The sequence below is a fragment of the Oncorhynchus mykiss genome, chromosome 19 (assembly GCF_013265735.2).
Source record: "Oncorhynchus mykiss isolate Arlee chromosome 19, USDA_OmykA_1.1, whole genome shotgun sequence".
Lineage (NCBI taxonomy): Eukaryota > Metazoa > Chordata > Actinopteri > Salmoniformes > Salmonidae > Oncorhynchus > Oncorhynchus mykiss.
In genome coordinates, this window is record NC_048583.1 from 47,860,846 (window position 1) to 47,886,228 (window position 25,383).

The 25,383-nt window shown below is 43.4% G+C and overlaps 1 protein-coding gene across 2 annotated transcripts in view; it reads left to right on the plus strand.

The window, feature by feature from the left end:
- Positions 1-1,017: 1,017 nt before the first annotated feature.
- LOC110498042 (connector enhancer of kinase suppressor of ras 3) overlaps positions 1,018-25,383 on the plus strand; it is a 76,089-nt gene continuing 51,723 nt past the window's right edge. Inside the window, exons 1-3 of one of the 2 annotated variants that reach the window (XM_036954967.1) lie at positions 1,018-1,228; positions 1,307-1,381; positions 22,394-22,557. In XM_036954967.1, coding sequence (XP_036810862.1) covers positions 1,321-1,381; positions 22,394-22,557 — 225 coding nt within the window. In that variant the 5' untranslated portion in view covers positions 1,018-1,228; positions 1,307-1,320. Of the gene's footprint in view, positions 1,382-22,393; positions 22,558-25,383 lie in introns of both variants that reach the window. The other variant, XM_036954968.1, reaches the window with a different exon arrangement.

Consider the following 25,383-nt stretch of genomic DNA (forward strand, 5'->3'; position numbering starts at 1 on the left):
ACCACCCTGGTCTTTGTGGTTAAATCTGTGTTTGAAATTCACTGCTTGACTGATGGACCTTACATATAATTGTATGTGTGAGGTACAGAGATGAGGTAGTCATTAAAAAATCATGTTAAACACTATTATTGCAGACAGAGTGAGTCCATGCAACACATCATGTGACTTGTTAAGCACATTTTTACTCCTGAACTTATTAAGGCTTAACATAACAAAGGGGTTGATTACTTATTGACTCAAGACATTTCAGCTTTTCATTTTTTTAAATCAAAAAAAATATATATACAAACATAATTCCACTATGACATGATGGGATATTGTGTGTAGGCCAGTGACACAACATTTAAAATTCTGGATTTAACACAACAAAATGTGGAAAAAGTAAAGGGGTGTGAATACTTTCTGAAGGCACTGTAGTAGTACAATGCAGAAGTGGTTTATAGTTTCCTGCTGAGCAATAGCTAACGTTAGCTCACCAACAGAGCGCAGCCGTGAGCCGCAACCAATGGTAGTGTGGAAGAGGGAAATTTAATTTGTTATTTTATATGGCCTGAAGAAGGAACAGGTTATGCTGTTCCTCTTTCTGTAAAATTGCTCCGTTCGCTGATATGCTCTCAATCGCACTGTTTCAAGTCACCCTTTTCTTTGTCACCAGTCTGTTAAATAACTGTTTCTAAACTGCGCTGTTCTAACGTTCTGTGAAACAATGCCTGATAAGAATGAATCTGATCGAAGTGTAGGCTGCGAAAAGTTATGTGATATGATGAAACATGGTCTATAATATTTATGATATATTTAAAAAAGGCTAAATTACCCATAACAAATGCTATATGAAGCTGCAGAGACAGAAACACACAGTAAAGAAAAAAACGAACTATGCACTTCAAGAATGTACTTTTTTCCCCTCAACTTTTGAATGCAATAATGTATTATTATAGTATAGTGATTATCGGCCATAGGGCTACATTTATTATCGGTGGTCAATGTAGTAAGATATATACATATTTGTGGTGCAATGTTGTTGATTGCTCCGCCCTGTTCAGTAGTTTCAGCTGAGCGAAACTATGCAACTTGATCCCAAGCCCAGTGACGAGCTATGGGGGTTTTCACTCCTGCCTCCAACCATGTGTGATGTGATTGAGTTCCCAATCGCTGAGTGCACTGAGAATACGAGCTAGAGTGAAGAGAATCACATAGAGAAAGACAGCTGCTATACAGAGAAGCAATGGTAGTTTTATAATACATTGACAATCGTAGACAACCGAAAGCAGTGTTTTATAGTATCGATTTCTAATTGTTGTTTTAGATAGCTTCCTGGGAATGCAAGCAATGGATCCAATAACGAAGTGGACACCAACGCAAGTTGTCGACTGGATGAAAGGTACATTTGGATCACTTTCACACACCGCCCAATTCACAATAATTGTCCATGTTAACCGCTATCTGAAACTTGAAACAACTCAATCCGCCTCATTCGCGGACCCCTGCAATGCATGCGCTTTTTGTTAAAGCTCATGTTTCGTAGAAACTGCCTCTATGTGCTGCCGCCAACTATCGTCGTCAACTTGTTGCACAGGGAACAAAGGGAAATAATATATTTCTAATGTTTGAGAGTTTAATTTAAAAAGTTAACACGTAACAGCTGTGTGATCTTTGACAAACACTCAGAATTATTATGACACAGGTGGACCAACGTTTCCAGACAAATTGCCTCTGGCTGTGCCTCTTGCACTGTTCTTTGAGGAGACAACTTTTGCAATAACAGTATTAACCAAAAACAGTGCAGTTATTTTTATATCTCTATTTGGCAAGCACAATGTGTTACAACAGTTTGTTTTACTGGAGGCACAATGGAGCTGAAGATTATAAACGGAATTAATTGAATCATAATTGTCTTAATTTTGTCTGATGGCTGATACAATAATCTCTAACACTGGAAACCACAAACTATTTTCCTGTAATATTTGGTTAAACACACAGCACAACTCGCACAATGCTGTATTGGTACACCCAGCATATTCTTAATGTGAGAATCAAACCTGGAATGCCGGTTATGGAAATGTATGACATCACCTAAGGACTATTTTCTTTTAACGACCTGAACCTTGTCACAGCATTGGCATGCAAAGTGACTCTGCTACTACTGGCATGAGAAGTATCGGCAGTCACAGATACGCAGCAACACTCCCCTATATGAAACATCATAGGAGGATAGAAGTGCCTCTTGTGAATAATCTTTATGTCAAAAGAAACAGCATCTGAAATGTTGTTTGATATATCCTAGGGCCTTCATTTTCCAGAGTAAAGTTATTTGATAGTTCCTACATATTTCATTGCCCTAGACTGAACACCCACATCCGTCTACTCTTCAGTAGTTGCTGAATGATGCAAACCTGGTGTGTAGGCCTTCTAGTGTTTCTGTTCAGTGCCTGTGTGTAGATAGATGTGCTAAAGGGATTGTGGGGGGTTACCCTGTGTGCCCAGTGGATGGAGGGACAATTTGTTCAGTAGACAGGCCCTACTCGTCAGTCTTCACTCTGGCTATCTGACTCGGCAGTTCTCTATTGGAGGGTCTTACCACTGGCTCTGTTCACTGGACTGCCATAAGACAGCCTCTGTGCCTAAAATGACAACATGCCATTGGTGCTTCACATGCAGTATAAACTCAGCAAACACCAATGCTGCTTGTGCTAATCGCCCTACGGTTGTTTTCTTCGGAGGGATCATGGTTACGTTTGTGTGTGTTGGGTCAAAAGTTGTTGGTTGTCTTCATTTTATGAAGCTGATTAGTAGTGGTCCATTAATCTACACTGAACAACACTATAAACACAACATGTAAAGTGTTGGTCCCATGTTTCATGAGCTGAAATAAAAGATCCCACCAGAAATGTTACATACGCACAAAACTTATTTAGCTCCAATTTTGTGCACACATTTGTTTGCATCCCTGTTAGTGAGCATTTCTCCTTTGCCAATATTATCCATCCACCTGACAGGTGTGGCATATCAAGAAGCTGATTAAACAGCATGATCATTATTCAGGTTCACCTAGTTCTGGGGATAATTTGCAGTTATAACATAACACTATGCCACAGATGTCTCAAGTTTTGAGGGTGTGTGCAATTGGCATGCTGACTCAGGAATGTCCACCAGAGCTGTTGTCAGATCATTTATTTTCTCTACCATAAGCCGCCTCCATCCTTTCAGAGAATTTGTCAGTATGTCCAACTGGCCTCACAACCACAGAAAACATGCATGGCATAGTGTGGGTGAGCGGTTTGCTGATGTCAAAGTTGTGAACAGAGTACCCCATGTTGGTGGAGTTATGGTATGGGCAGGCATAAGCTATGGACAATGAACACAATTGTATTTTATCAATGGCAATTTGAATGCACAGAGATACTGTGACGAGACCCTGAGGCCCATTGTTGTGCCATTCATCCACCGCCATCACTTCATTTTTCAGCATGATAATGCACAGCTCCATGTCGCAAGGATCTGTACACAATTCCTGGAAGCTGAAAATGTCCCAGCCTGCATACTCACCAGACATGTCAACCATTGAGCATGTTTGGGATATTCTAGATTGACGTGTACGACAGCTTGAACCAGTTCCTGCTAATATCCAGCAACTTAACACAGCCATTGAAGAGGAGTGGGACAACATTCCGCAGTACACAATCAACAACCTGACCAACTCTCTGCGACGGAGATGCATGAGGCAAACAGTTTTCTGATCCACGCCTCTACCTTTTTAAGGTATCTGTGATACATAGATCTGTGATATACAGATGCATATCTGTATTCCCAGTCATATTAAAGCCATAGATTAGGGCCTAATGAATGTATTTAAATTGACTGATTTCCTTATATGAACTGTAACACAGTAAAATATTTGAAATTGTTGCATTAATATTCTTAAATATATATATATATATATACAGTGCCTTGCGAAAGTATTCGGCCCCCTTGAACTTTGCGACCTTTTGCCACATTTCAGGCTTCAAACAAAGATATAAAACTGTATTTTTTTGTGAAGAATCAACAACAAGTGGGACACAATCATGAAGTGGAATGAAATTTATTGGATATTTCAAACTTTTTTAACAAATCAAAAACTGAAAAATTGGGCGTGCAAAATTATTCAGCCCCTTTACTTTCAGTGCAGCAAACTCTCTCCAGAAGTTCAGTGAGGATCTCTGAATGATCCAATGTTGACCTAAATGACTAATGATTATAAATACAATCCACCTGTGTGTAATCAAGTCTCCGTATAAATGCACCTGCACTGTGATAGTCTCAGAGGTCCGTTAAAAGCGCAGAGAGCATCATGAAGAACAAGGAACACACCAGGCAGGTCCGAGATACTGTTGTGAAGAAGTTTAAAGCCGGATTTGGATACAAAAAGATTTCCCAAGCTTTAAACATCCCAAGGAGCACTGTGCAAGCGATAATATTGAAATGGAAGGAGTATCAGACCACTGCAAATCTACCAAGACCTGGCCGTCCCTCTAAACTTTCAGCTCATACAAGGAGAAGACTAATCAGAGATGCAGCCAAGAGGCCCATGATCACTCTGGATGAACTGCAGAGATCTACAGCTGAGGTGGGAGACTCTGTCCATAGGACAACAATCAGTCGTATATTGCACAAATCTGGCCTTTATGGAAGAGTGGCAAGAAAGCCATTTCTTAAAGCTATCCATAAAAAGTGTTGTTTAAAGTTTGCCACAAGCCACCTGGGAGACACACCAAACATGTGGAAGAAGGTGCTCTGGTCAGATGAAACCAAAATTGAACTTTTTGGCAACAATGCAAAACGTTATGTTTGGCGTAAAAGCAACACAGCTCATCACCCTGAACACACCATCCCCACTGTCAAACATGGTGGTGGCAGCATCATGGTTTGGGCCTGCTTTTCTTCAGCAGGGACAGGGAAGATGGTTAAAATTGATGGGAAGATGGATGGAGCCAAATACAGGACCATTCTGGAAGGAAACCTGATGGAGTCTGCAAAAGACCTGAGACTGGGACAGAGATTTGTCTTCCAACAGCACAATGATCCAAAACATAAAGCAAAATCTACAATGGAATGGTTCAAAAAGAAACATATCCAGGTGTTAGAATGGCCAAGTCAAAATCCAGACCTGAATCCAATCGAGAATCTGTGGAAAGAACTGAAAACTGCTGTTCACAAATGCTCTCCATCCAACCTCACTGAGCTCGAGCTGTTTTGCAAGGAGGAATGGCAAAACATTTCAGTCTCTCGATGTGCAAAACTGATAGAGACATACCCCAAGCGACTTACAGTTGTAATCGCAGCAAAAGGTGGCGCTACAAAGTATTAACTTAAGGGGGCTGAATAATTTTGCACGCCCAATTTTTCAGTTTTTGATTTGTTAAAAAAGTTTGAAATATCCAATAAATTTCGTTCCACTTCATGATTGTGTCCCACTTGTTGTTGATTCTTCACAAAAAAATACAGTTTTATATCTTTGTTTGAAGCCTGAAATGTGGCAAAAGGTCGCAAAGTTCAAGGGGGCCGAATACTTTCGCAAGGCACTGTATATACATATATATATATATACTGCTCAAAAAAATAAAGGGAACACTTAAACAACACAATATAACTCCAAGTCAATCACTTCTGTGAAATCAAACTGTCCACTTAGGAAGCAACACTGATTGACAATACATTTCACATGCTGTTGTGCAAATGGAATAGACAACAGGTGGAAATTATAGGCAATTAGCAAGACACCCCCCAATAAAGGAGGGGTTCTGCAGTTGGTGACCACAGACCACTTCTCAGTTCCTATGCTTCCTGGCTGATGTTTTGGTCACTTTTGAATGCTGGCGGTGCTTTCACTCTAGTGGTAGCATGAGACGGAGTCTACAACCCACACAAGTGGCTAAGGTAGTGCAGCTCATCCAGGATGGCACATCAATGCGAGCTGTGGCAAGAAGGTTTGCTGTGTCTGTCAGCGTAGTGTCCAGAGCATGGAGGCGCTACCAGGAGACAGGCCAGTACATCAGGAGACGTGGAGGAGGGCAACAACCCAGCAGCAGGACCGCTACCTCTGCCTTTGTGCAAGGAGGAGCAGAAGGAGCACTGCCAGAGCCCTGCAAAATGACCTCCAGCAGGCCACAAATGTGCATGTGCCTGCTCAAACGGTCAGAAACAGACTCCATGAGGGTGGTAATGAGGGCCCGACGTCCACAGGTGGGGGTTGTGCTTGTACAACCCAACACCGTGCAGGACGTTTGGCATTTGCCAGAGAACACCAAGATTGGCAAATTCAACACTAGCGCCCTGTGCTCTTCGGTTCACACGGTTCACACGGTTCACACTGAGCACGTGTGACAGTCTGGAGACGCCGTGGAGAATGTTCTGCTGCCTGCAACATCCTCCAGCACGACCGGTTTGGCGGTGGGTCAGTCATGGTGTGGGGGGGGGGGGCCGCACAGCCTCCATGTGCTCGCCAGAGGTAGCCTGACTGCCATTAGGTACCGAGATGAGATCCTCAGACCCCTTGTGAGACCATATGCTGGTGCGGTTGGCCCTGGGTTCCTCCTAATGCAAGACAATGCTAGACCTCATGTGGCTGGAGTGTGTCAGCAGTTCCTGCAAGAGGAAGGCATTGATGCTATGGACTGGCCCGCCCGTTCCCCAGACCTGAATCCAATTGAGCACATCTGGGACATCATGTCTCGCTCCATCGACCAACAGACTGTCCAGGAGTTGGCGGAAGCTTTCGTCCAGGTATGGGAGGAGATCCCTCAGGAGACCATCCGCCACCTCATCAGGAGCATGCCCAGGCGTTGTAGGGAGGTCATACAGGCACGTGGAGGCCACACACACTACTGAGCCTCATTTTGACTTGTTTTAAGGACATTACATCAAAGTTGGATCAGCCTGTAGTGTGGTTTTCCACTTTAGTTTTGAGTGTGACTCCAAATCCAGACCTCCATGGGTTGATAAATTAGATTTCCATTGATCATTTTTGTGTGATTTTGTTGTCAGCACATTCAACTATGTGAAGATAATTATTTAATAAGAATATTTCATTCAGATCTAGGATGTGTTATTTATTTTTTTTGAGCAGTGTATATTGAGTGAAAGGTCAGTTAAATCTCTCAATTTAACATTGTTTTTGACTTGATGTCCTGCAGCATCTTTCTCGCCAGGTCTTCAAGCAGACTATCCTACTATGCACTAATATTGCGAAATTCACTTTAATACATTTTTAATCTATTTTTATGTTTTCTTTAGCAATTGTACCCAATAACACTAGCAGGACCACACTGGGTGTTGAAGTTGATGGCAGACTAGTCATTTCCCAAATATAATCTTGAATCCATTCACATTACATTTAAGAAATTTAGCAGAAACTCTTATCCAAAGGGACTTACAGGAGCGGTTAAGTGCCTTGCTCAAGGGCACATCGACAGATTTTTCACCTAGTCTGCTCGGGGATTCTAACCAGCGACATTTGGGTTACTAGCCCAATGCTCTTAACCACTAGTCTACCTGCTGCTCCTAATGCCCAGACTGAGGAGAGTTAGTGCTGTTCAGAGAATGTTTAGTCCAAATCTCAGCTGAGTAGTTTCACACTTACAAACTCACTTTATTATCCTCCTACTCACAGCAGAGTCTACCAGGTTTGCTCAGGCATTCCAAATATGCAATCACAACTACTGTTCAAGTTGGTGAGTAAGAAGCGGCGTTCATAGTAATGTGAGTTTTACTGACTTTAGTTTAAGAAAGACATCAGCAGTATAGTGTTACAGTATGTCTGACGTTTTCAGTGTTTGACAATAGAATACTCCAATCAAAGACTCTTGCAAGCAGACTGTTGTAATTTGGTGTGAGAAATGTAGCGACAGGTTTGTTCTTAAGCAATGGACCACGATTAGAGAGCAGATGATCTAGTGGCCTACATCTGTCCCAATGTGGTCACAGGATGGAAGTGTCAAAAATCAGGACTGTACCAGCCAGAGGAGGAGGGTGTCATTTTTTTAGAATAGCACTGACATGCCAAATTGGTGTTGTGTGTGTACTTTAGTGTGAAGTGCCCATTGCCCAGTGGCTTTGCCTCTGGAGGATGTCTGAGGCCTTATCTTGTGAGGTGATAGTGAGGTGTTGGCATTGATCTTCATGATCCTTATCAGGCAATTACAGGGTGGCGGTGTGAACAGACTCAGAACAGAGAGCTTATTGAGGCATGTGCCTCTCTACTACACATGATAATGCCTCTCTCTACCACACATGATAATGCCTCTACCACACATGATAATGCCTCTACCACACATGATAATGCCTCTACCACACACGATAATGCCCCTCTCTACCACACACGATAACGCCCCTCTCTACCACACACGATAACGCCCCTCTCTACCACACACGATAACGCCCCTCTCTACCACACACGATAACGCCCCTCTCTACCACACACGATAACGCCCCTCTCTACCACACACGATAACGCCCCTCTCGACCACACACGATAACGCCCCTCTCGACCACACACGATAACGCCCCTCTCTACCACACACGATAACGCCTCTCTCTACCACACACGATAACGCCTCTCTCTACCACACACGATAATGCCTCTCTCTCGCTCTTCTGTACCAGCATGGCTGCATTAAAAAAAAGTCCTCACAATGACCTAGGCTTTATTAATCCCCTGTAATAACCTGCAGCGACTATGTATACAGCCAGTAGAGAAGCATGTGTTCATTTTAACTAAACTGGGCTAAGTACCACAGGACTGCCCCCCCTCCACACACCAGGGTCCATGTTCAAAGAAGGAAGTAAAGAAAGAGGCAGGTTATTCCATGGAAATCGTTAAGATAACTGTAATTTTGGCAGAAACGAATGTCCAGTAATCCTCTCATTCTCCTTTTTAGGGTGGACCTATTGTAATCTGTTGATCTAGAGATATGTGTAACTTCCCTTTTTTAAAAGGCTTTAGACTTCAGGGAAGCTGTGTAAGAGGATTCTCCCTAAGGGACAGGAACCTGAATGTGATCGCAGTGGTTTCGCCCTGCCTGTCCTGTTTCTGACAAGCCCATGTGTTAACCTGATGTGGAAGAGCTTGCAATATGGGGACTTCTCAATCAGTCACCAATAGATTATATTTCTCCATTGTCAAGTTTGTTGTGTGCAACAGTATTGGGTTGGTGGTTAGGCCAAAGATTTTAATTAGAACGTACACAATGAAGACTATATTGTCTGAGAGGCTCATAAAAGGTTCCAAACTGTAAACCAGAATTGGTTGACGCTCATTTTATAATGCTTTGGAAGGTTAGAGGGGGTCACCTTCCTTGTGCCTCTGTCAAACTGGGCAGGGCAGTTAGCTTTTCATTCAAATCCCAATGTGAATTGCAAATCTCCCAGATCATCTGAGCTTAGTGGTGCTTCTAGAGGTTTGGCCTCAGTCTGCCCTAAGAGCATTGGCCTCTGAAACACAGAGCTTAACATTGTGGGAATAATCTCAACCTTAGGTGGCACTGCTCTGGGCATAGATGGGTCACTGCAGCCATAGTGGCTAACTGCCCATGCAGAGAGCTGTGAGAGATGGTGTACCTCAACTTCCTGGACTGTTGTAATCGGAATGGTTGGTATTTATTTTGACCTCAACGTAGAAAGTCTATGTTAACGACATGTTTTGTATAGGCATGATTTTGCAGCGGCAGACAATTTCCACGTCGTGGGCGAACTCTTAAGTTGCAAACAATTGTCGTGGTCTTTGCTCGTTCCTCGTGACTAGGTCTGCCGATTTTGAAGTACCACGACGTACTGTCGTAGGCTCCGACAAAGTTCCGTCAGACATTTTGAGCCTTTATGGTGTAGCTGGTGTTAGGAATCCGACGTACAGTGCGGGCAGGCCTGTAAGGCCTCAATGCTCACTACCGTGGTGGTGTTGGTACTATTAAAGCACTATGGAGTGAACTATGCTCTAACAGCCACTGGATATGACAGGAATGTGTTCTGCTACTGGACCAAACTACTGCCTCTGTGAATCAGCAGTGAAAACAAGCACTGTCCTTTAATGCTCTTATACCACCAGTTTCATTTTTTAAAAGGATTTAAATGCCTGAGTTAGAATGACTGTTCAGCCTCTCTCGGTTAAGAACACACTTCCTATACACATGCTAGTCTTCTCATTCTGCCGTAACCTGTTGGTGTTAGCTCATTTATCTTAGGTGCTCTCATGCTAAAACAAAATGAACACGTTGTATAATTGAGAAGTATTTTGTAGTTCTGAAATAGGCGTAAACAGTCATTCTTTCACCACGGTTGTATGTAATGTTAAAGGGGTTGTCTGCGGTCTGCGTTTGCTTCATCCATTGAAGTCAAACTGTCACTCCAATGTTTGTAAACACAGGAAATGTAAATAAACACTAAAGCCTCAACATGGTTAACTGTCATTTTGATATCATGGATGGTCAGTCAATGCATCCATAGGGGCGGCAGGGTACCCTAGTGGCATTGGACTAGTAACCGGAAGTTTGCATGTTCAAATCCCCGAGCTGACAAGGTACAAATCTGTCGTTCTGCCCCTGAACAGGCAGTTAACCCACTGTTCCTAGGCCGTCATTGAAAATAAGAATTTGTTCATAACGGACTTGCCTAGTTAAATAAAGGTAAATAAAAAAATTGCTCTGTCTATGAATTTGAAAGTGATTTACATTTCTCCAGACCCATCTCTCTGCTTTTTACCGAAACAGGGATGGGGCATTGTTATTTTTTAAATTGCTGATTACTGCTTTAAGGCCATATAGGCACATCTACATTCTACCAAACACCGGCAGTAACCTAGAGATTGCATTCCTCAGGTTGGTTGACATTAACCCATGTAGTATTGTAGTATTGCATATAATATATTACTGCTCAAACTACTGGTATCTCCCATCTCAAGGAAAATAGTGCCATTTTCAGTGGTCCAACACAATCCTATAGTTAGGACTCTTTTCACCTCTGTTTGTAATTTTAGAACAATTTCCAGTCAACAGTACATTTTATGTTGACAGAATTTCTGTGGGTTAAAATGACAGTAACTTGGTCAGTCACTCTTATTCACGACAGTATTGGGTGACGCGGAACAGGAAATGAACAGGGTGTGTTTTGTGGTGAAAAAGGATTGCTGTGTGTCTGTCCTGCCTTCACAAGGAACTACTCAATCATTCATGATTTGTGAGAGTATATTTCTTTGTGTCACTAACATATCATAAGAGATCCAGAAACACATTATTTTGTGTGTGTGTCAAAGAGGGAGAGAGAGACAGGTAGGTCATTAACATGGCAGAGTAGGAGTCTGGTGCGTCACTGCCTTGCAGTGGGATAGCTGTCTGCGTCGTGCCCTGTGGGTGTCACACTGGCTGGTCACGCTGTCGCTCACAGATGACATCCCACTGAAGATGACTCACCTTCACTCTCTCCCACATGGAGAACAGGATCGACTCATCTCAACGCCCCGCTCTCTTTTCAACTCGTTCTCTCTGTTCCACAGGATCTGAGTGCTAGCTGCGGGGGATTCCTATTGCGTAGTTGTTTCTATTCAGCTGTAATGTACAGCATGTAATCTGAGGAAGAGAACATTTGGGTGGCTGTGAAATCTCAATGAAAGCAGTACAACCATTGTGGTGTGTTGGTTCTCAGCTTATTGCTTGTTGTGTGTGTATGTATGTCCTGTGTGTGCTGACGACTTAATAGTCTTCAGTGGGAGGGACGACAGAGTAAAGTTACTCAATCTCTTTGACCCTTGTCTCCTTCCCTGATCTGGATGCGTGTAGGCTGTAAATCTTTCTAAACGGAATGTCCGTTCTCTTTCCCCTCCATCTCAAGTCTCCAACTCCCCACCAAACCCGTTATCATGGCTACGCTCCCGTTGTTTGTTTACCGGGCCCAGCCGTGGTTGAGGGCTGCGCTGGCAGTCATTGTGAGTGTTTGGGACCGGCACAAAAGGCAGGGTTACTGCTAAAGCCTGGTTTAGCTGAGAGAATGCACATCGTGGGTAAAAACAAATAGTGTGTGTGCCTGGGCCAAGCAGGAGGCAGGCCTGCCCGATTATGGGGAGGTCAGAAATGGGATGCCAGGTTCATTTTTAGATTTGGATGAGGAAATACTCTCCTCTTTGCTTGGCAGTTAATGGCAGATATTTTTTCTGGTCCTTTCTGACTGTTTTAACAGCCTGTTAGAACTGAACTAAAAGCCAGATTTGGAGCTTTGGAAAGTTGTGTACTCCCTTTGTTCCCCTTCAGAGATAATCTTAAAGGTAGTCCTATGACATCCCTGTTAAACTGGCCAGGCCACCATGATCATACACCTGACATGAGGAGAGAAGATCACTCACTCACTACACAGCCAGTCTATGTCTGTCTATAAATAAAGGTCACTCACTACACTGTACAGGCAGTCTGTCTATTGTCTATAAATAAAGGTCACTCACTGTACAGGCAGTCTGTCTATAAATAAGGGGCAGGAGTGTTTCCTGGTCAGGTCCCTTTTTACATGGCTGGGCATGATAGGTTTCCTCTGCCTCAGATGACTTTGGCAAGCTCTGGGAGGTGTGTTACAATTGCACAAAGACTTTGTTAAAAAACAATCGTCCCAGGACAAACAAACAAACAAACAACATTATAAGCATGGAGAAAGCTGGGGCGTGGTGGAGTGACAGGGAATTTCTGCCATTTTTTTTTTTGGCCCGTTGTTACTCTCTTTAGTGGTTGTTTACGTGCGAGGTAATGAGCAGCGTGGCTAGCTGGCTGGCTGCAGTGCAGTGTTTAGTAGGCGGGAGAGGTAGTTCTAGAACCACAGCATTACACACAGCTCCTGCTCCAGTCTGAGACCCAGACCTCACTGAATAAGAATTGCCATAGAAGTCATTCTGCGCATTGACGTGTATGACCTCTGATTGTTGTACACAAGCTTATGCAGGGGCAGCCTCTCTGAGCTGTGAGAAAGGACTTCATTGGATCTCCATTACAGGAAGAAACTCAGCAACCCATAACTGGTCTTTCCGTTTATGTCCTGTTGAAACGTGGATGTGACTGACGTGTTCGGTGCTTGGGAACTCAGCCAGGAGTGACTGTCAGAGTTTATGAGCCTGTGGTACTTTCTGTTGTTCATTCCCCTTGGTGTAGTTCTCTATCGTTCCATCTTTGGCACATGCCTGCAGGTCAGCAAGTATATCCACAGGTCAAAACTCCCCTTCCTTTTCCATCACAGCCCTAGAATCCAACCTCCTTGACCTCTGTCAGTGTCTCGCCACCTTATCTGCTGAGTGAGGTATCCCCAGTGTGACTGGAGCCTGCATGGGGAGTAGGGCCAGGATGAGGTTGTGTTTATCTTACCACACGACATGAGTGTGATCTCTGCGCCGTCATCGTCCATCTCCCCTCGACAGACGGGGCTTTTTTTTGTCACTCTCAAGACATTAATCATGTTGGAGAACCAGGTTAAAAGTGTAATCTTTGTTCAAGATAAGCCCTGCAAGGCAAAAATACACTTTGTTAAACTTAGGACCGTACACAAATAGCCTACAGAAACACACCAATGGATTAACTGATGAGGGCACACATTTGCTCCTGGTGATGGTATCTTCTAAGCTTACAGACAGTAAACAGGATGGGCCATGATGTGAAATTGTACTCTTGGATAAAGTCCTCCCCAAAAATGTTCTTTATAGCCCAGGGGGCATACCTTATAGATAGATACTCAATGTGCACAGTTGGTTAGATGCTCAGTGAGAATGGTACTGTTGCACAACTGTCCCTTTCACACTAGCTACTGTCTTGTGTATGGGCTTTGTTTTGCTCATGTGAAGTAAAGTCCTGCATCAGAGGAAGGCTTAGCACTTTTCTTTGAGGTTCTTTTTAAATTACAACCCAGGCTGCCCAGAGCCATTGTGCTGGAATGTTGGAATTCCCACAATGACACGCCTCCTGAGAACAATGGCTATTCCTCTGATTCCCCACAGGTTTGCCGGGCTAAATAAAATGGGGAGAGTTACAGTGGCACTGCTATTGTACGCCCAGCAGCTTTCCCGCTGTCCAGCCCAGGCAGAGTAGGACCAGGGAGGAGACAACAAGGGGACAGGTGGCCAGAGTCCCCCTGGAAAACAGTGAGGAGAGGAGGGAAGGCTTTTTCTGTGGGAGGTGAAAGACTGTTCTCTCTCATGTAATCAAACCCCTGAGAACCCAAGCTAAGCCTGCCAGAGTATCACCGGGCTTGGTGGCGGATGTGAGCCTGACGTTGGGAGGGGCGAGAGGAGGAGGGCTATGTGCATGCAAGTGGACGTGCACCAGTGTGTTTATATACTGTTGTAAGGAACAGATGTGCATGTCATCCTAAATCTGCAGCACATAATCAATTATGTAGGATTTACCGGTGTTTTGATCAAGGTCTGCTTCAGATAAGAAAAAGACGCAGTGTTCTCTTGTAATAGCACCCACTATCTAAGGCATTTGGATTTCATTGTAAAGTAAATAACCTTACACATGGTATCTGCTTCCAAAAATGTTGCAGTAGTATACTAGCGAGTCTACATGCTGTGGGGCTCTGTGTAGCCTTTTTCTTCTATACTTGTTAGCATTTCCAGTGTCTGACTCGCCTGATTATTCTTTGATTCTCCATGGACTGTCATGTTCTGGCTTCTGAAAGGAAACCTGCTGTTTTTAGTGCTTCAGTAAGGATGTGAACCAGGAATGTTAGGATTATCACACTAGCCAGGCTGTTGGCTGCCAAAATGACAGTGTTTACATGGCCAAAAACTTGTGCTTAGAGCCTTAAAGGGATACTTTGAGATTTTGTCATTGAGGCCCTTTTATCTACTTCCCCAGAGTCAGATGAACTTGTGGAAACCAAGTGTATGTCTTTGTGTCCAGTATAAAGGACGTTTTAGAGGTAGTTTGAGTGAATGCTAACTAATGTTACCCGTAGACTACCAGCCATTGCGCTAACGCTAGTTAGCAACTTCCTTCAAAATGCACGCAGAGACATAAAAATGTCCACAAGTTCATTTAATCGCCAAAATCTCTTAAGTATCCCTTTAAGAATGCCTTATATTTACGTTTTAGTCATTTAGCAGCTCTTATCCAAAGCAACTTACAGTAGTGATTGTATACAATTTCGTACTGGTCCCCCCCCCCCATGCTCTACCAACTGAGCCACACAGGACTTTCAGTGGAATCCAGATCCGTTTCTAAAGTCCAAACTGAGCCTCAGCCTCTCGGCTTTTTCCCAGCTGTCCAGAATCATGCCTGTCTGTGTCAACTCCTGTCACTTCTGGACTGAAGCTGTTTTGTTGATAACCTGTTGTACATAGTTCCAGGTCCAAATGACTGGATGTAGTGGGTGACAGCAGGACCTGCACAGTAACAGCAGGTGCCCGTCCATCCGGCCCCCTGCTCCAGAGTGGGTGGGGTAATGATAGACTGTGGGCATCAGGTCTAGCTTTGTTACTCATCCCCCATATTGTGAAAATAGATCACTCAGTCTAATTGCTTTGAAACGGAACTTCCTCCTATTATGTTACATTGAAAACACACTTGGCTTTAACCATATGTTTGGCCTCTCATGTAATGAGTCAATTGGATTGTTGGCACTAATACATACACACTGATGTTCAAATTAGGAGAAACCTGGGTTAGTGAGACAGAATTAGTCAGTTTATGCATGTTGCTTCTCACTTCATCTCAGCTTTTGCATTTAAGTGTGTGTTAAGTGTTGATTTCAGGAAGGCAGTAAAACATTTCTAAAGCATTTGAGCCTGGTTACCCCTTTGAAGAGCTTTCACATACTCTGAAAAGACACCCCCACTCATCTCCTTCGTCATTTCACAATGTGACACCCAACCGCCCTCACTTGTTTTTATGTCCTAAATGGAAATTGATAGTTGTGTGTGTGTGTGTGGAAAAAGGGCATATTTTCTTCTGGTTGTGGCAAGGGTACAGGCCAGAGAACATGGGAAAGGGTGATACCCTAGTCAGTTGTACAACTGAATGCCTTTAACTGAAATGTGTTTTCCGCATTTTAACCCAACTCCTTTGAATCAGAGAGGTGCGGTTGGCTGCCTTAATAAACATCCACGTCTTCGGTGCCTGTGGAACAGTGGGTTAACTGCCTTGCTCAGGGGCAGAAAACAGATTTTCAGTACCTGAAGCCTCTGGGAACAAATGCTGTGACTCCTATGGGATAAATCCACTATGACTTATATGACTATAGGGATAGTGCTGTGTGTGGTTCCAATGGGAATAATGGAATCTGACTGGGGGAACCCATGTTCCCACCAGGGTTTCCAGTAGGAAAATTTGGCACTGGACAATGTGACTGACAATTTTCTTATGTAAGGCTTGTTCATTGAGAGAGCTTATTTTACAATGATCCCGTGAAATGAGGCCTGCGCAATGCATTTATGAAAGCACTTTTTTCCAAAGTTCAAATTTATATCGCACTTAAAAAAGAAGAACGTTTTTACTGTTCTGAATGATGATAAATGTTCTGTTTATTGTCATTGAACTATCGTGGGGTTGTGACTCATGTTGTGTAATTGTCTTATTGATAACTGGTTCCCACTATAGGCAGTTGGCTGCCTAGTGATTGCGACGTAACTATCCGATGTGAATAGTTGGCAACGCATTTTGTTTCCAAGTGCTACTGAATAAGCTTAACTGAAATGCACTAATTGTGCATGATGCACATCATTACTCTACTCTAGTCTATCGATCCATTCCAAATCTTTAGAGGGGATGCCCCCCCCACACACACACAGGCTGTTTGAAGTGCCAGACTAGTTCACACTGTCCATGACATGATCCAGGATTCCAAATTCAAGGCTGTGCTCTTAGAGGGATTTTGGAGGCATTTGAAAAATTAGGGAACAACACAAACAAATCAACCAATTTCTATATTGGTGTAACAAAAGTTCTCCTTTGGGAAGTTTTTTTTTTTGTCTACCCAAAGCTTTGTAATCGGCTCTTACATGGGCTGTTCGGGAGAGGTTAATCTGTTTAAATCTAGAATCCTTAGTTGCTACATACATTTTTGTACTTATGAATCAATTATATACCCATTTATTTTTGAAGAATATAACTTATAAATTCCTCATGAGCTTAGTTCAACTGTCATACCCCATCAGAACCCCAAATATATATGCTTGTTTTACGCCAATGTTTGTCAACAATGTAATGTAAACAAACAGCCTTTGATCATGGTTAAAGCTATCCTTTTGATATCATGGATATTCAGACCAACAGATGAAAGGATTATATATGAATTTGAGTTATCATTTTCTCAGGCCCATCCCTCAGCTTTTTACCAAAACAGAGGCTAGGCGGCCGCTTTGTTATTGATTCAACTATGGATTCTAGCTTTAAGGATGGGAAGGAAAACGGGCACTGTCTGAGCCAGAGCAGGCCTGGTAACCAGAGCAGGCCTGGTAACCTAAACCTCAAGCTTCCCCTCTTCCCTTCTTTACTCATCCGTGGAGATATTCCGCAGAAGGATGGAATCATTCCGCAGAAGGATGGAATCATTCCACAGGAAATGCCTTTTAACACGGCGAGGGTAATGCAGGAAGGAGAAACCTTAGCCCATGGTTTCCATCCTTTTTGTTTCTCTTTAATCCCGTTACCAGCGGCTGGCCCAGTCAGAGGCATAGTCTGTGTTTGTGTTGGGCTGGGTTCAGTCCGCCCGCCAACACGGCAGCACAGCGCTCGCTGGGACCCACTCATACTCTCCTCCACTGGGTCTATGAAGTGAGTTCCCTCTGTGCTGCCTGAACCTGGTTAATCTAAGGGGTTAAGCCAGAACTGTCAAGTCTGCCCTGGGAATTCTCAACATAGGAATGGGAAAGATGTTTAGACAGTAAATGTACTTGACTGGTTGTGTTATACTTGAGCAGTTTGATAGATTCATTTGCAGAAGCCTTGCAGACTTTCCCTAAACATGTTTGTGTTTTATATGTTGTTAAAAATGCAATAAAGCACAGCTAATGGTATATTAAAGAGATTCTTCTGCACATTTGTAGTATTTCGTTTTTTTGTGCAAGACTTGACTGTTCCGAGTTGTTGGGTTTGAATGTAGGTCTAATGTCAATGTAATTGTTTCTATGAATGTACAGAATGTGTGTGTGGTTGCGATGTGGACAGTCCATCACAGCAGCATGCACACACTACACTTGCTGCAATCCAGTAGATGTGATTGGCACAGCAGCCTCTGTGGTCAGTCTTGAGAGCCTGTGTCTGTCTCTCTGCTCTGCAGGCCAGACAGATTAATAGTCTGCTCTGGTATCTGTAACCGGATCTCCTGCAGCACTGAACCATTCAATACGCTGACACACACACACACACTTTGCCTTAGCAACAGCACTCCACACACACACACATATTGATTGTCACACAGGCATAAATATGAGGTGCCATTCATAAAGATGGCCTCTGACCACAGAACGCACCCTGTCTGCACACACACATGCTCTACATACACTATATGTAGTATATTCCTATACGGAGTGTGGTTATTATGGCTGCAGTTTAGACTGGAAAGAATGCTAGAATCCAAAGTGCTCTGTGTGTGTGTGTGTGTGTTGTGCAGCTGACAGGCCATTCAGGGGACCAGGGCTCAGGGCCTTAGCTCTGCAGCTGCCCCTCTCTGTGCCCTCTTTGATAAGCAAGATGGTGTTTCCTCCCTTCCTCTCTGGCCCATGCCTCCTCTACCACACACAGGCCTGTTCTTCACTCTGTTGTCACAACACTGCTTACCGGCCCAAATGAGAGGGGGTTGTGATTGTTGCAGGTTTTATTTAGAACAAGAAGCATTTTTGTTTGGCTCTAAGGGAGACTTTTTATTTATTTGCTGGAGCTGTTTTGTCCTTTCCCCCCCAAAATAATTTTAATTACACGTCACATGTTTTATTATCTAAAGCACTCCACATTACCCACACAGACTTCTGCGAAGAGTGCTTGTGACGATTATCATAATGTCATGCGTCACTTAATCTAAATGCATGTCTATATGAAGAACCAGACATTGATTATGGAACAGTTTATGAGCAGCACATTTTGTTATTATTTATAATGTGAGTTAGCACAGTTGTGCTTGGTTTCTGATCTGAACATGGGTGTATTGTAATGCTTGGCTTTTGATGTTAATTGGTCAGAGGCATGAGGGATTAGTGGTTAGAGCGTTGGACTAGTAACCGAAAGGTTGCAAGATCGAATCTGCGAGCTGACAAGGTAAAAATCAGTCGTTCTGCCTCTGACCAAGGCAGTTAACCCACCGTTCGTTCCTAGGCCGTCATTGATCTTAACTGACATGCCTAGTTAAATAAAGATTATGAAAAAATAAATAAAAGGTAGCCCTATTTTTAAATCCTGTAATTTCATGGTTAGAGCCGAGGACAGGGTAAGGTCAGCATGCTGCCGAGTTAACCCAGGCCTCAGCAATGCCTGATTTCTTTTAAATGCTCTTTGATTCAGTTCAGGTTTGATCTATTGTTCTATGTCCAGTTTGTTTTCTTGTTTAAATATTATAAGTTTCGCTGGCATTATTCCACACTTTCAAATAAAAAGCCTCACTGGGCAAGAAAAGTCTATTGCCGCCTCACAACCGCTGGGTCAATCTCACAGGCCTGTAAAATATGAACCACGTTTTGTTGGTCCAATTGATCCAGCTGAGACCTTACTAAGTGTCACTGTAATGTAGTATGGATTTCTTATCCTTTAGTGGGCAGAATGGCTGGTATTGTGATCGTTACAACTCATCCAACAGTGTAGGGATTTGAATAGCAGATGAGACATTCTCCAACTGTAATCAGACCCGAGAGCCATATATTGTTTAACTGGCCAAACAGACTTCAGTCAGGTTTAACCTCTTCTGTTTATGGTGTGTTTATCTTGAGGATAGATCTGGTGCACCTGTTTTTCTCTCTGCTGTTGGTTTGTGTGTTGGCCGGTGTCAAGTCCGCAATTAGAACTGGGCTTGTCAATACAAGGCTGTTGCGTCTTTACAGGGATTAATGAGGAATCGGTACTGAATGCTATAGGGAGCCAGGAGGCCTGCATCAAAGCAGGATTAATGAGGAATCGGTACTGAATGCTATAGGGAGCCAGGAGGCCTGCATCAAAGCAGGATTAATGAGGAATCGGTACTGAATGCTATAGTGAGCCAGGAGGCCTGCATCAAAGCATGATTAATGAGGAATCGGTACTGAATGCTATAGTGAGCCAGGAGGCCTGCATCAAAGCAGGATTAATGAGGAATCGGTACTGAATGCTATAGGGAGCCAGGAGGCCTGCATCAAAGCAGGATTAATGAGGAATCGGTACTGAATGCTATAGTGAGCCAGGAGGCCTGCATCAAAGCAGGATTAATGAGGAATCGGTACTGAATGCTATAGGGAGCCAGGAGGCCTGCATCAAAGCATGATTAATGAGGAATCGGTACTGAATGCTATAGTGAGCCAGGAGGCCTGCATCAAAGCAGGATTAATGAGGAATCGGTACTGAATGCTATAGTGAGCCAGGAGGCCTGCATCAAAGCAGGATTAATGAGGAATCGGTACTGAATGCTATAGTGAGCCAGGAGGCCTGCATCAAAGCAGGATTAATGAGGAATCGGTACTGAATGCTATAGTGAGCCAGGAGGCCTGCATCAAAGCATGATTAATGAGGAATCGGTACTGAATGCTATAGTGAGCCAGGAGGCCTGCATCAAAGCAGGATTAATGAGGAATCGGTACTGAATACTATAGGGAGCCAGGAGGCCTGCATCAAAGCAGGATTAATGAGGAATCGGTACTGAATGCTATAGTGAGCCAGGAGGCCTGCATCAAAGCAGGATTAATGAGGAATCGGTACTGAATGCTATAGTGAGCCAGGAGGCCTGCATCAAAGCAGGATTAATGAGGAATCGGTACTGAATACTATAGGGAGCCAGGAGGCCTGCATCAAAGCAGGATTAATGAGGAATCGGTACTGAATGCTATAGTGAGCCAGGAGGCCTGCATCAAAGCAGGATTAATGAGGAATCGGTACTGAATGCTATAGTGAGCCAGGAGGCCTGCATCAAAGCAGGATTAATGAGGAATCGGTACTGAATACTATAGGGAGCCAGGAGGCCTGCATCAAAGCAGGATTAATGAGGAATCGGTACTGAATGCTATAGTGAGCCAGGAGGCCTGCATCAAAGCAGGATTAATTGCTTTACTATTTTCTCATATGTTATCTTTTGAGTCTTTCCACACGAAGGTCTTCCTTATAGGCAACGTTCCCTCATCATCAAATTTCAGTTTTGCTCAGCGCAAACTTGAACGTTGTGAAAATTCTGTGCAACTTTTGTTGCGTTTACTGTGAACATTGAGGCTGTACCCACTTTGTTACAGTTTTAGCACTGGTCAAGTGGTCATTTGATCATAATGTAGGCCTACCAGAGTGGCCTACCATAAAAAACAATGGCGAAGATAGTTCAAACATTTTAACATGGAAGTAGCTGTTCTATCATTCAGCCTACAGTAGCAGCCAGTGTGTGTTGTTCATTGTAGACCTACATTCCATTTAAACTTTTGAAGCAAATGAACTGGTTTATCCACTTGTCCCTAAGACAAGGTGACTGGAAATGGTTGTTTGACGCAAGAAACCACTCTAGAAAATATGCATGATTTATTTCCATACCAATATTGGAGAATCAGGCAAATTATGCTACCCTCTGCCCATTGGCTACTTAGCTTATTCAACCCTGTCTCAAAATACAACATTACAAATGACGCAAAGCTCTTTACCTGACTCTTTTCAAAGATGTCTAGAAATGCACACATTTTGTGCTCTTGTAGGAAGCAATCACTCCCCTATTGCTGACTACAAATGATCGATCTCCGCTAATAAGTCCCTAAATAGCAAATTATATGAACACGTACAAATGTGCACACGTTGCTCCATGTAGCTCTCGCTATGATCTCAAAACAAGCGCATCGACTCATAACCGCTCATGCTGTAAAAACAGTCCAGTTCAAAGTGAAAGGCACAGATCCATATGTGGCAATGGTCTATTTGCATATAGGCCTATATGGCTCAGATTGGTTATGGCGTACCTGTCTGTGTAGAGGTTGGGTCTGTCAATACAATAGAATCCTACTCCGGTGCGTTCTGCCTAGAACAGAATTTCTTGCTTAGTTCGTTTTGTTTCAGTATGTTGCATGGAAAATAACTAATTGTGTTGAATCGATCACAATTCCCACAGTAAAATAAACTTTGATAGTGTTCATGAACGGGGAAAACTCTATAAAGTGAACTTCACTTAAATCTCTTGCTTCTGTGCACGTGCTGTTTAGAGGGATTATTGCTGTAGGTGATCTTTATCTAATCAATGGATTCTCCCCCCCCAGGGCTGGATGACAGCCTGCAGCAGTATGTAGCTAACTTTGAGCAGGAGAAAATCAGTGGGGAGCAGCTGCTGAAGATCTCCCATCAGGACCTGGAGGAGCTGGGTGTGGCCCGCATTGGACACCAGGAGCTGGTGCTGGAGGCTGTCGACCTGCTCTGTGCTCTGGTATGGGCTGCTCACACCACATCTTACTCTCTCTGCCCCCCCCCCCCCCCCCACCGGCATGTCAATAGGTTGTTTCTAGTTTAAGATAAAACAGATGGTGGAACCATGAACTTGCTGGTTGTTTAGTGAGTCTCATGGAGCTTAGGTCATCAGCCCTGCTGCCACCCTGCTCTCGCAGTGCTAGCGTGTGTTTGAAATATGCCCAGAATATAGTTGGCAGCCAACAGATCCAGTGTTGCAGAACCTCTCATTTCCCACAGAGCTCAATGGGATGTGGAACACTGCTCCAGGATATTAGTAGGAAACGCTATCAGTTTCACTCCAGAGATGGAGTCAAATCAGGCTGTATGGGTCCCAGGTCTGGTGTGGTGGTTGAATGTGAGCTGATGATTAGTAGTGCATTTACATTTTAGCAGACGCTCTTGTCCAGAGAGACTTAAAATTAATAAACATTCCCACAGATAGGGAGGCAGGACATGAAGTGGCGAAATGGGTTAGTGTGCTTGCTTTCGGTCTCTCAGTTTCTCTCCCTCTCTTTTTCTCTTACACACACACACACACACACACACACACACACACACACACACACACACACATACAGAGAGAAATGTCAGGTCAGCTGTACATTCCCAGTGCACTCCTGGCCTCTTGTCTCTTACCCCAGTGGCTCATGGGAATGTAGTTACAGCCTACTAGCTGGGAGGGAGATGGGCCGTCCATCAGAAGAGCTGCCAGGTGAAGAGTTATGGTCAACACTGTTGTATTAAAGCTCCTAGAGAGGAGAGGGAGAGACCAAAAGACTGGGATAGAGCCTCTCTTAAAACACAACCTGGTTCTGTTTCAGTCTGATCTTTTCAAACAGATGGGATTGATTTGGGTTTTTATCGCTTCCTGTGTCATATAAACCCAGATTGCAGTCTTGAGTTTTTATCAGTGTCAGCGTTCTTTTGTCAAATCCTTATGCTCCTTTTAAATTAGCTCACATTAATGATTTGTCCTCTATCAAGTTCCTAAAAAGAGCATATCCATTTAGATTTTATCCTCACTGATCTTATTTATTCTATAAAGAAGGAAGTTCAGTAGACCAACAGGTTACTGTGCCCAAACCGATCTAATTTAGCAGGCACTGGCCCACCATCTAAATGCCTGAGGGGCCTAGTGTGGTTTAGAAAGGTCTTGTGGGAGTGTGTGCTGGTCTGTGGTTAGACACCAGTCGTGTTCGTGCCCTTTAACATCTGATCCTGGTTAGTTTGCTCCTAATGTTTAAGTTTGAGATTCAAATGAGGAGATTAACCTCAGCATGGTAGCTGCCAGTCAGTGTCCTGAGCCCCATGTCTGTGTCCAGCTGTGAGATCCTTATCCTGGGATGGACCTCTGAAGTCTGGGGTTCATTGATTCATCATCTCCAAGGGAAGTATTGTTGGATAATGTCTGAGCATCCCTTTCTGGAGAGGAGACGGTGATGGCAGCTTGAATAGATAAGACCCTGGGCGGTAACGTTTCTGTGGTTATTGGGAATGGATGGACACGTGGAAACGCTTATTACAGGGGTGAGAGGGTATGTCTAATGGTTTGATTAATCTATGTGTCCTACCTTATTTACCATACCGTACATCCTGCATCCCTTCCTCTGCTCAGGGTAATTGGGCCCAGATTTCTGCTCATCCCCATGCAATTTACTGAAGCCTCAGTTTTCTCTTGATGGGCTTCATATATTTAACCTGTGCTCCCTTGTTTCTCCAGTGTGTGTTTGTTAGCTTTAATATGTCTTCCCCCAATGCAGGGCCTCTGTTATTTCTCAAAATAAATTGAAAGTCTGTTGGGAGAGGATAGTTATGTTATGGACGACCGAGAGGATGTTTAGTCAGACTTGGTTTGGAATGCCTGGAACTGCCCTCAAACCTGTGATTGAACCCTGGGTAAACGTGATGATCTGCTGTGGCTCTCCTTATTAATAGGGATATGCATTTTTTTCCAGATATCTGGATAGTCGAAATGCTTTTACAATAACTCCATTCATATTAAACAGCCAACATTTTGGTTGATCATTGTAGCCTACTCCTCATTTAACCTCTAGCGTCGAGCAATCCCGTATCCGGGAGCGTAATCATAGCCTCAAGCTCATTACCATAACGCAACGTTTCCTATTCATGAAAATCGCAAATGAAATGAAATGAAATAAATATATTCAAACACAAGTTTAGCCTTTTGTTAACAACACTGTCATCTCAGATTTTCAAAATATGCTTTTCAACCAAAGCTACACAAGCATTTGTGTAAGAGTATTGATAGCCTAGCATAGCATTAAACCTAGCATTCAGCAGGCAACATTTTCACAAAAACAAGAAAAGCATTCAAATTAAATAATTTACCTTTGAAGAACTTCGGATGATTTCAATGACGAGACTCTTAGTTAGATAGCAAATGTTCATTTTTTCCAAAAATATTATTTGTGTAGACGAAATAGCTCCGTTTTGTTCATCACGTTTGGCTAAGAAAAAGACCGGAAAATGCAGTCACAACGGCAAACTTTTTTCAAAATTAGCTCCATAATATCGACAAACATGGCAAAAGTTGTTTAGAATCAATCCTCAAGGTGTTTTTCACATATCTATTCGATAATCTATCAGTGGTGGCAGTTGGCTTCTCATCAGAAGCAAACGGAAAAATACTGCAGCTGGAGAATACGCAATAATTGCGACGGAGGACACCAAGCGACCACCTGGTAGATGTAGTCTCTTATGGTCAATCTTCCAATGATATGCCTACAAATACGTCACAATGCTGCAGACACCTTGGGGAAAACGTAAGCTGACTCCTAGCTCC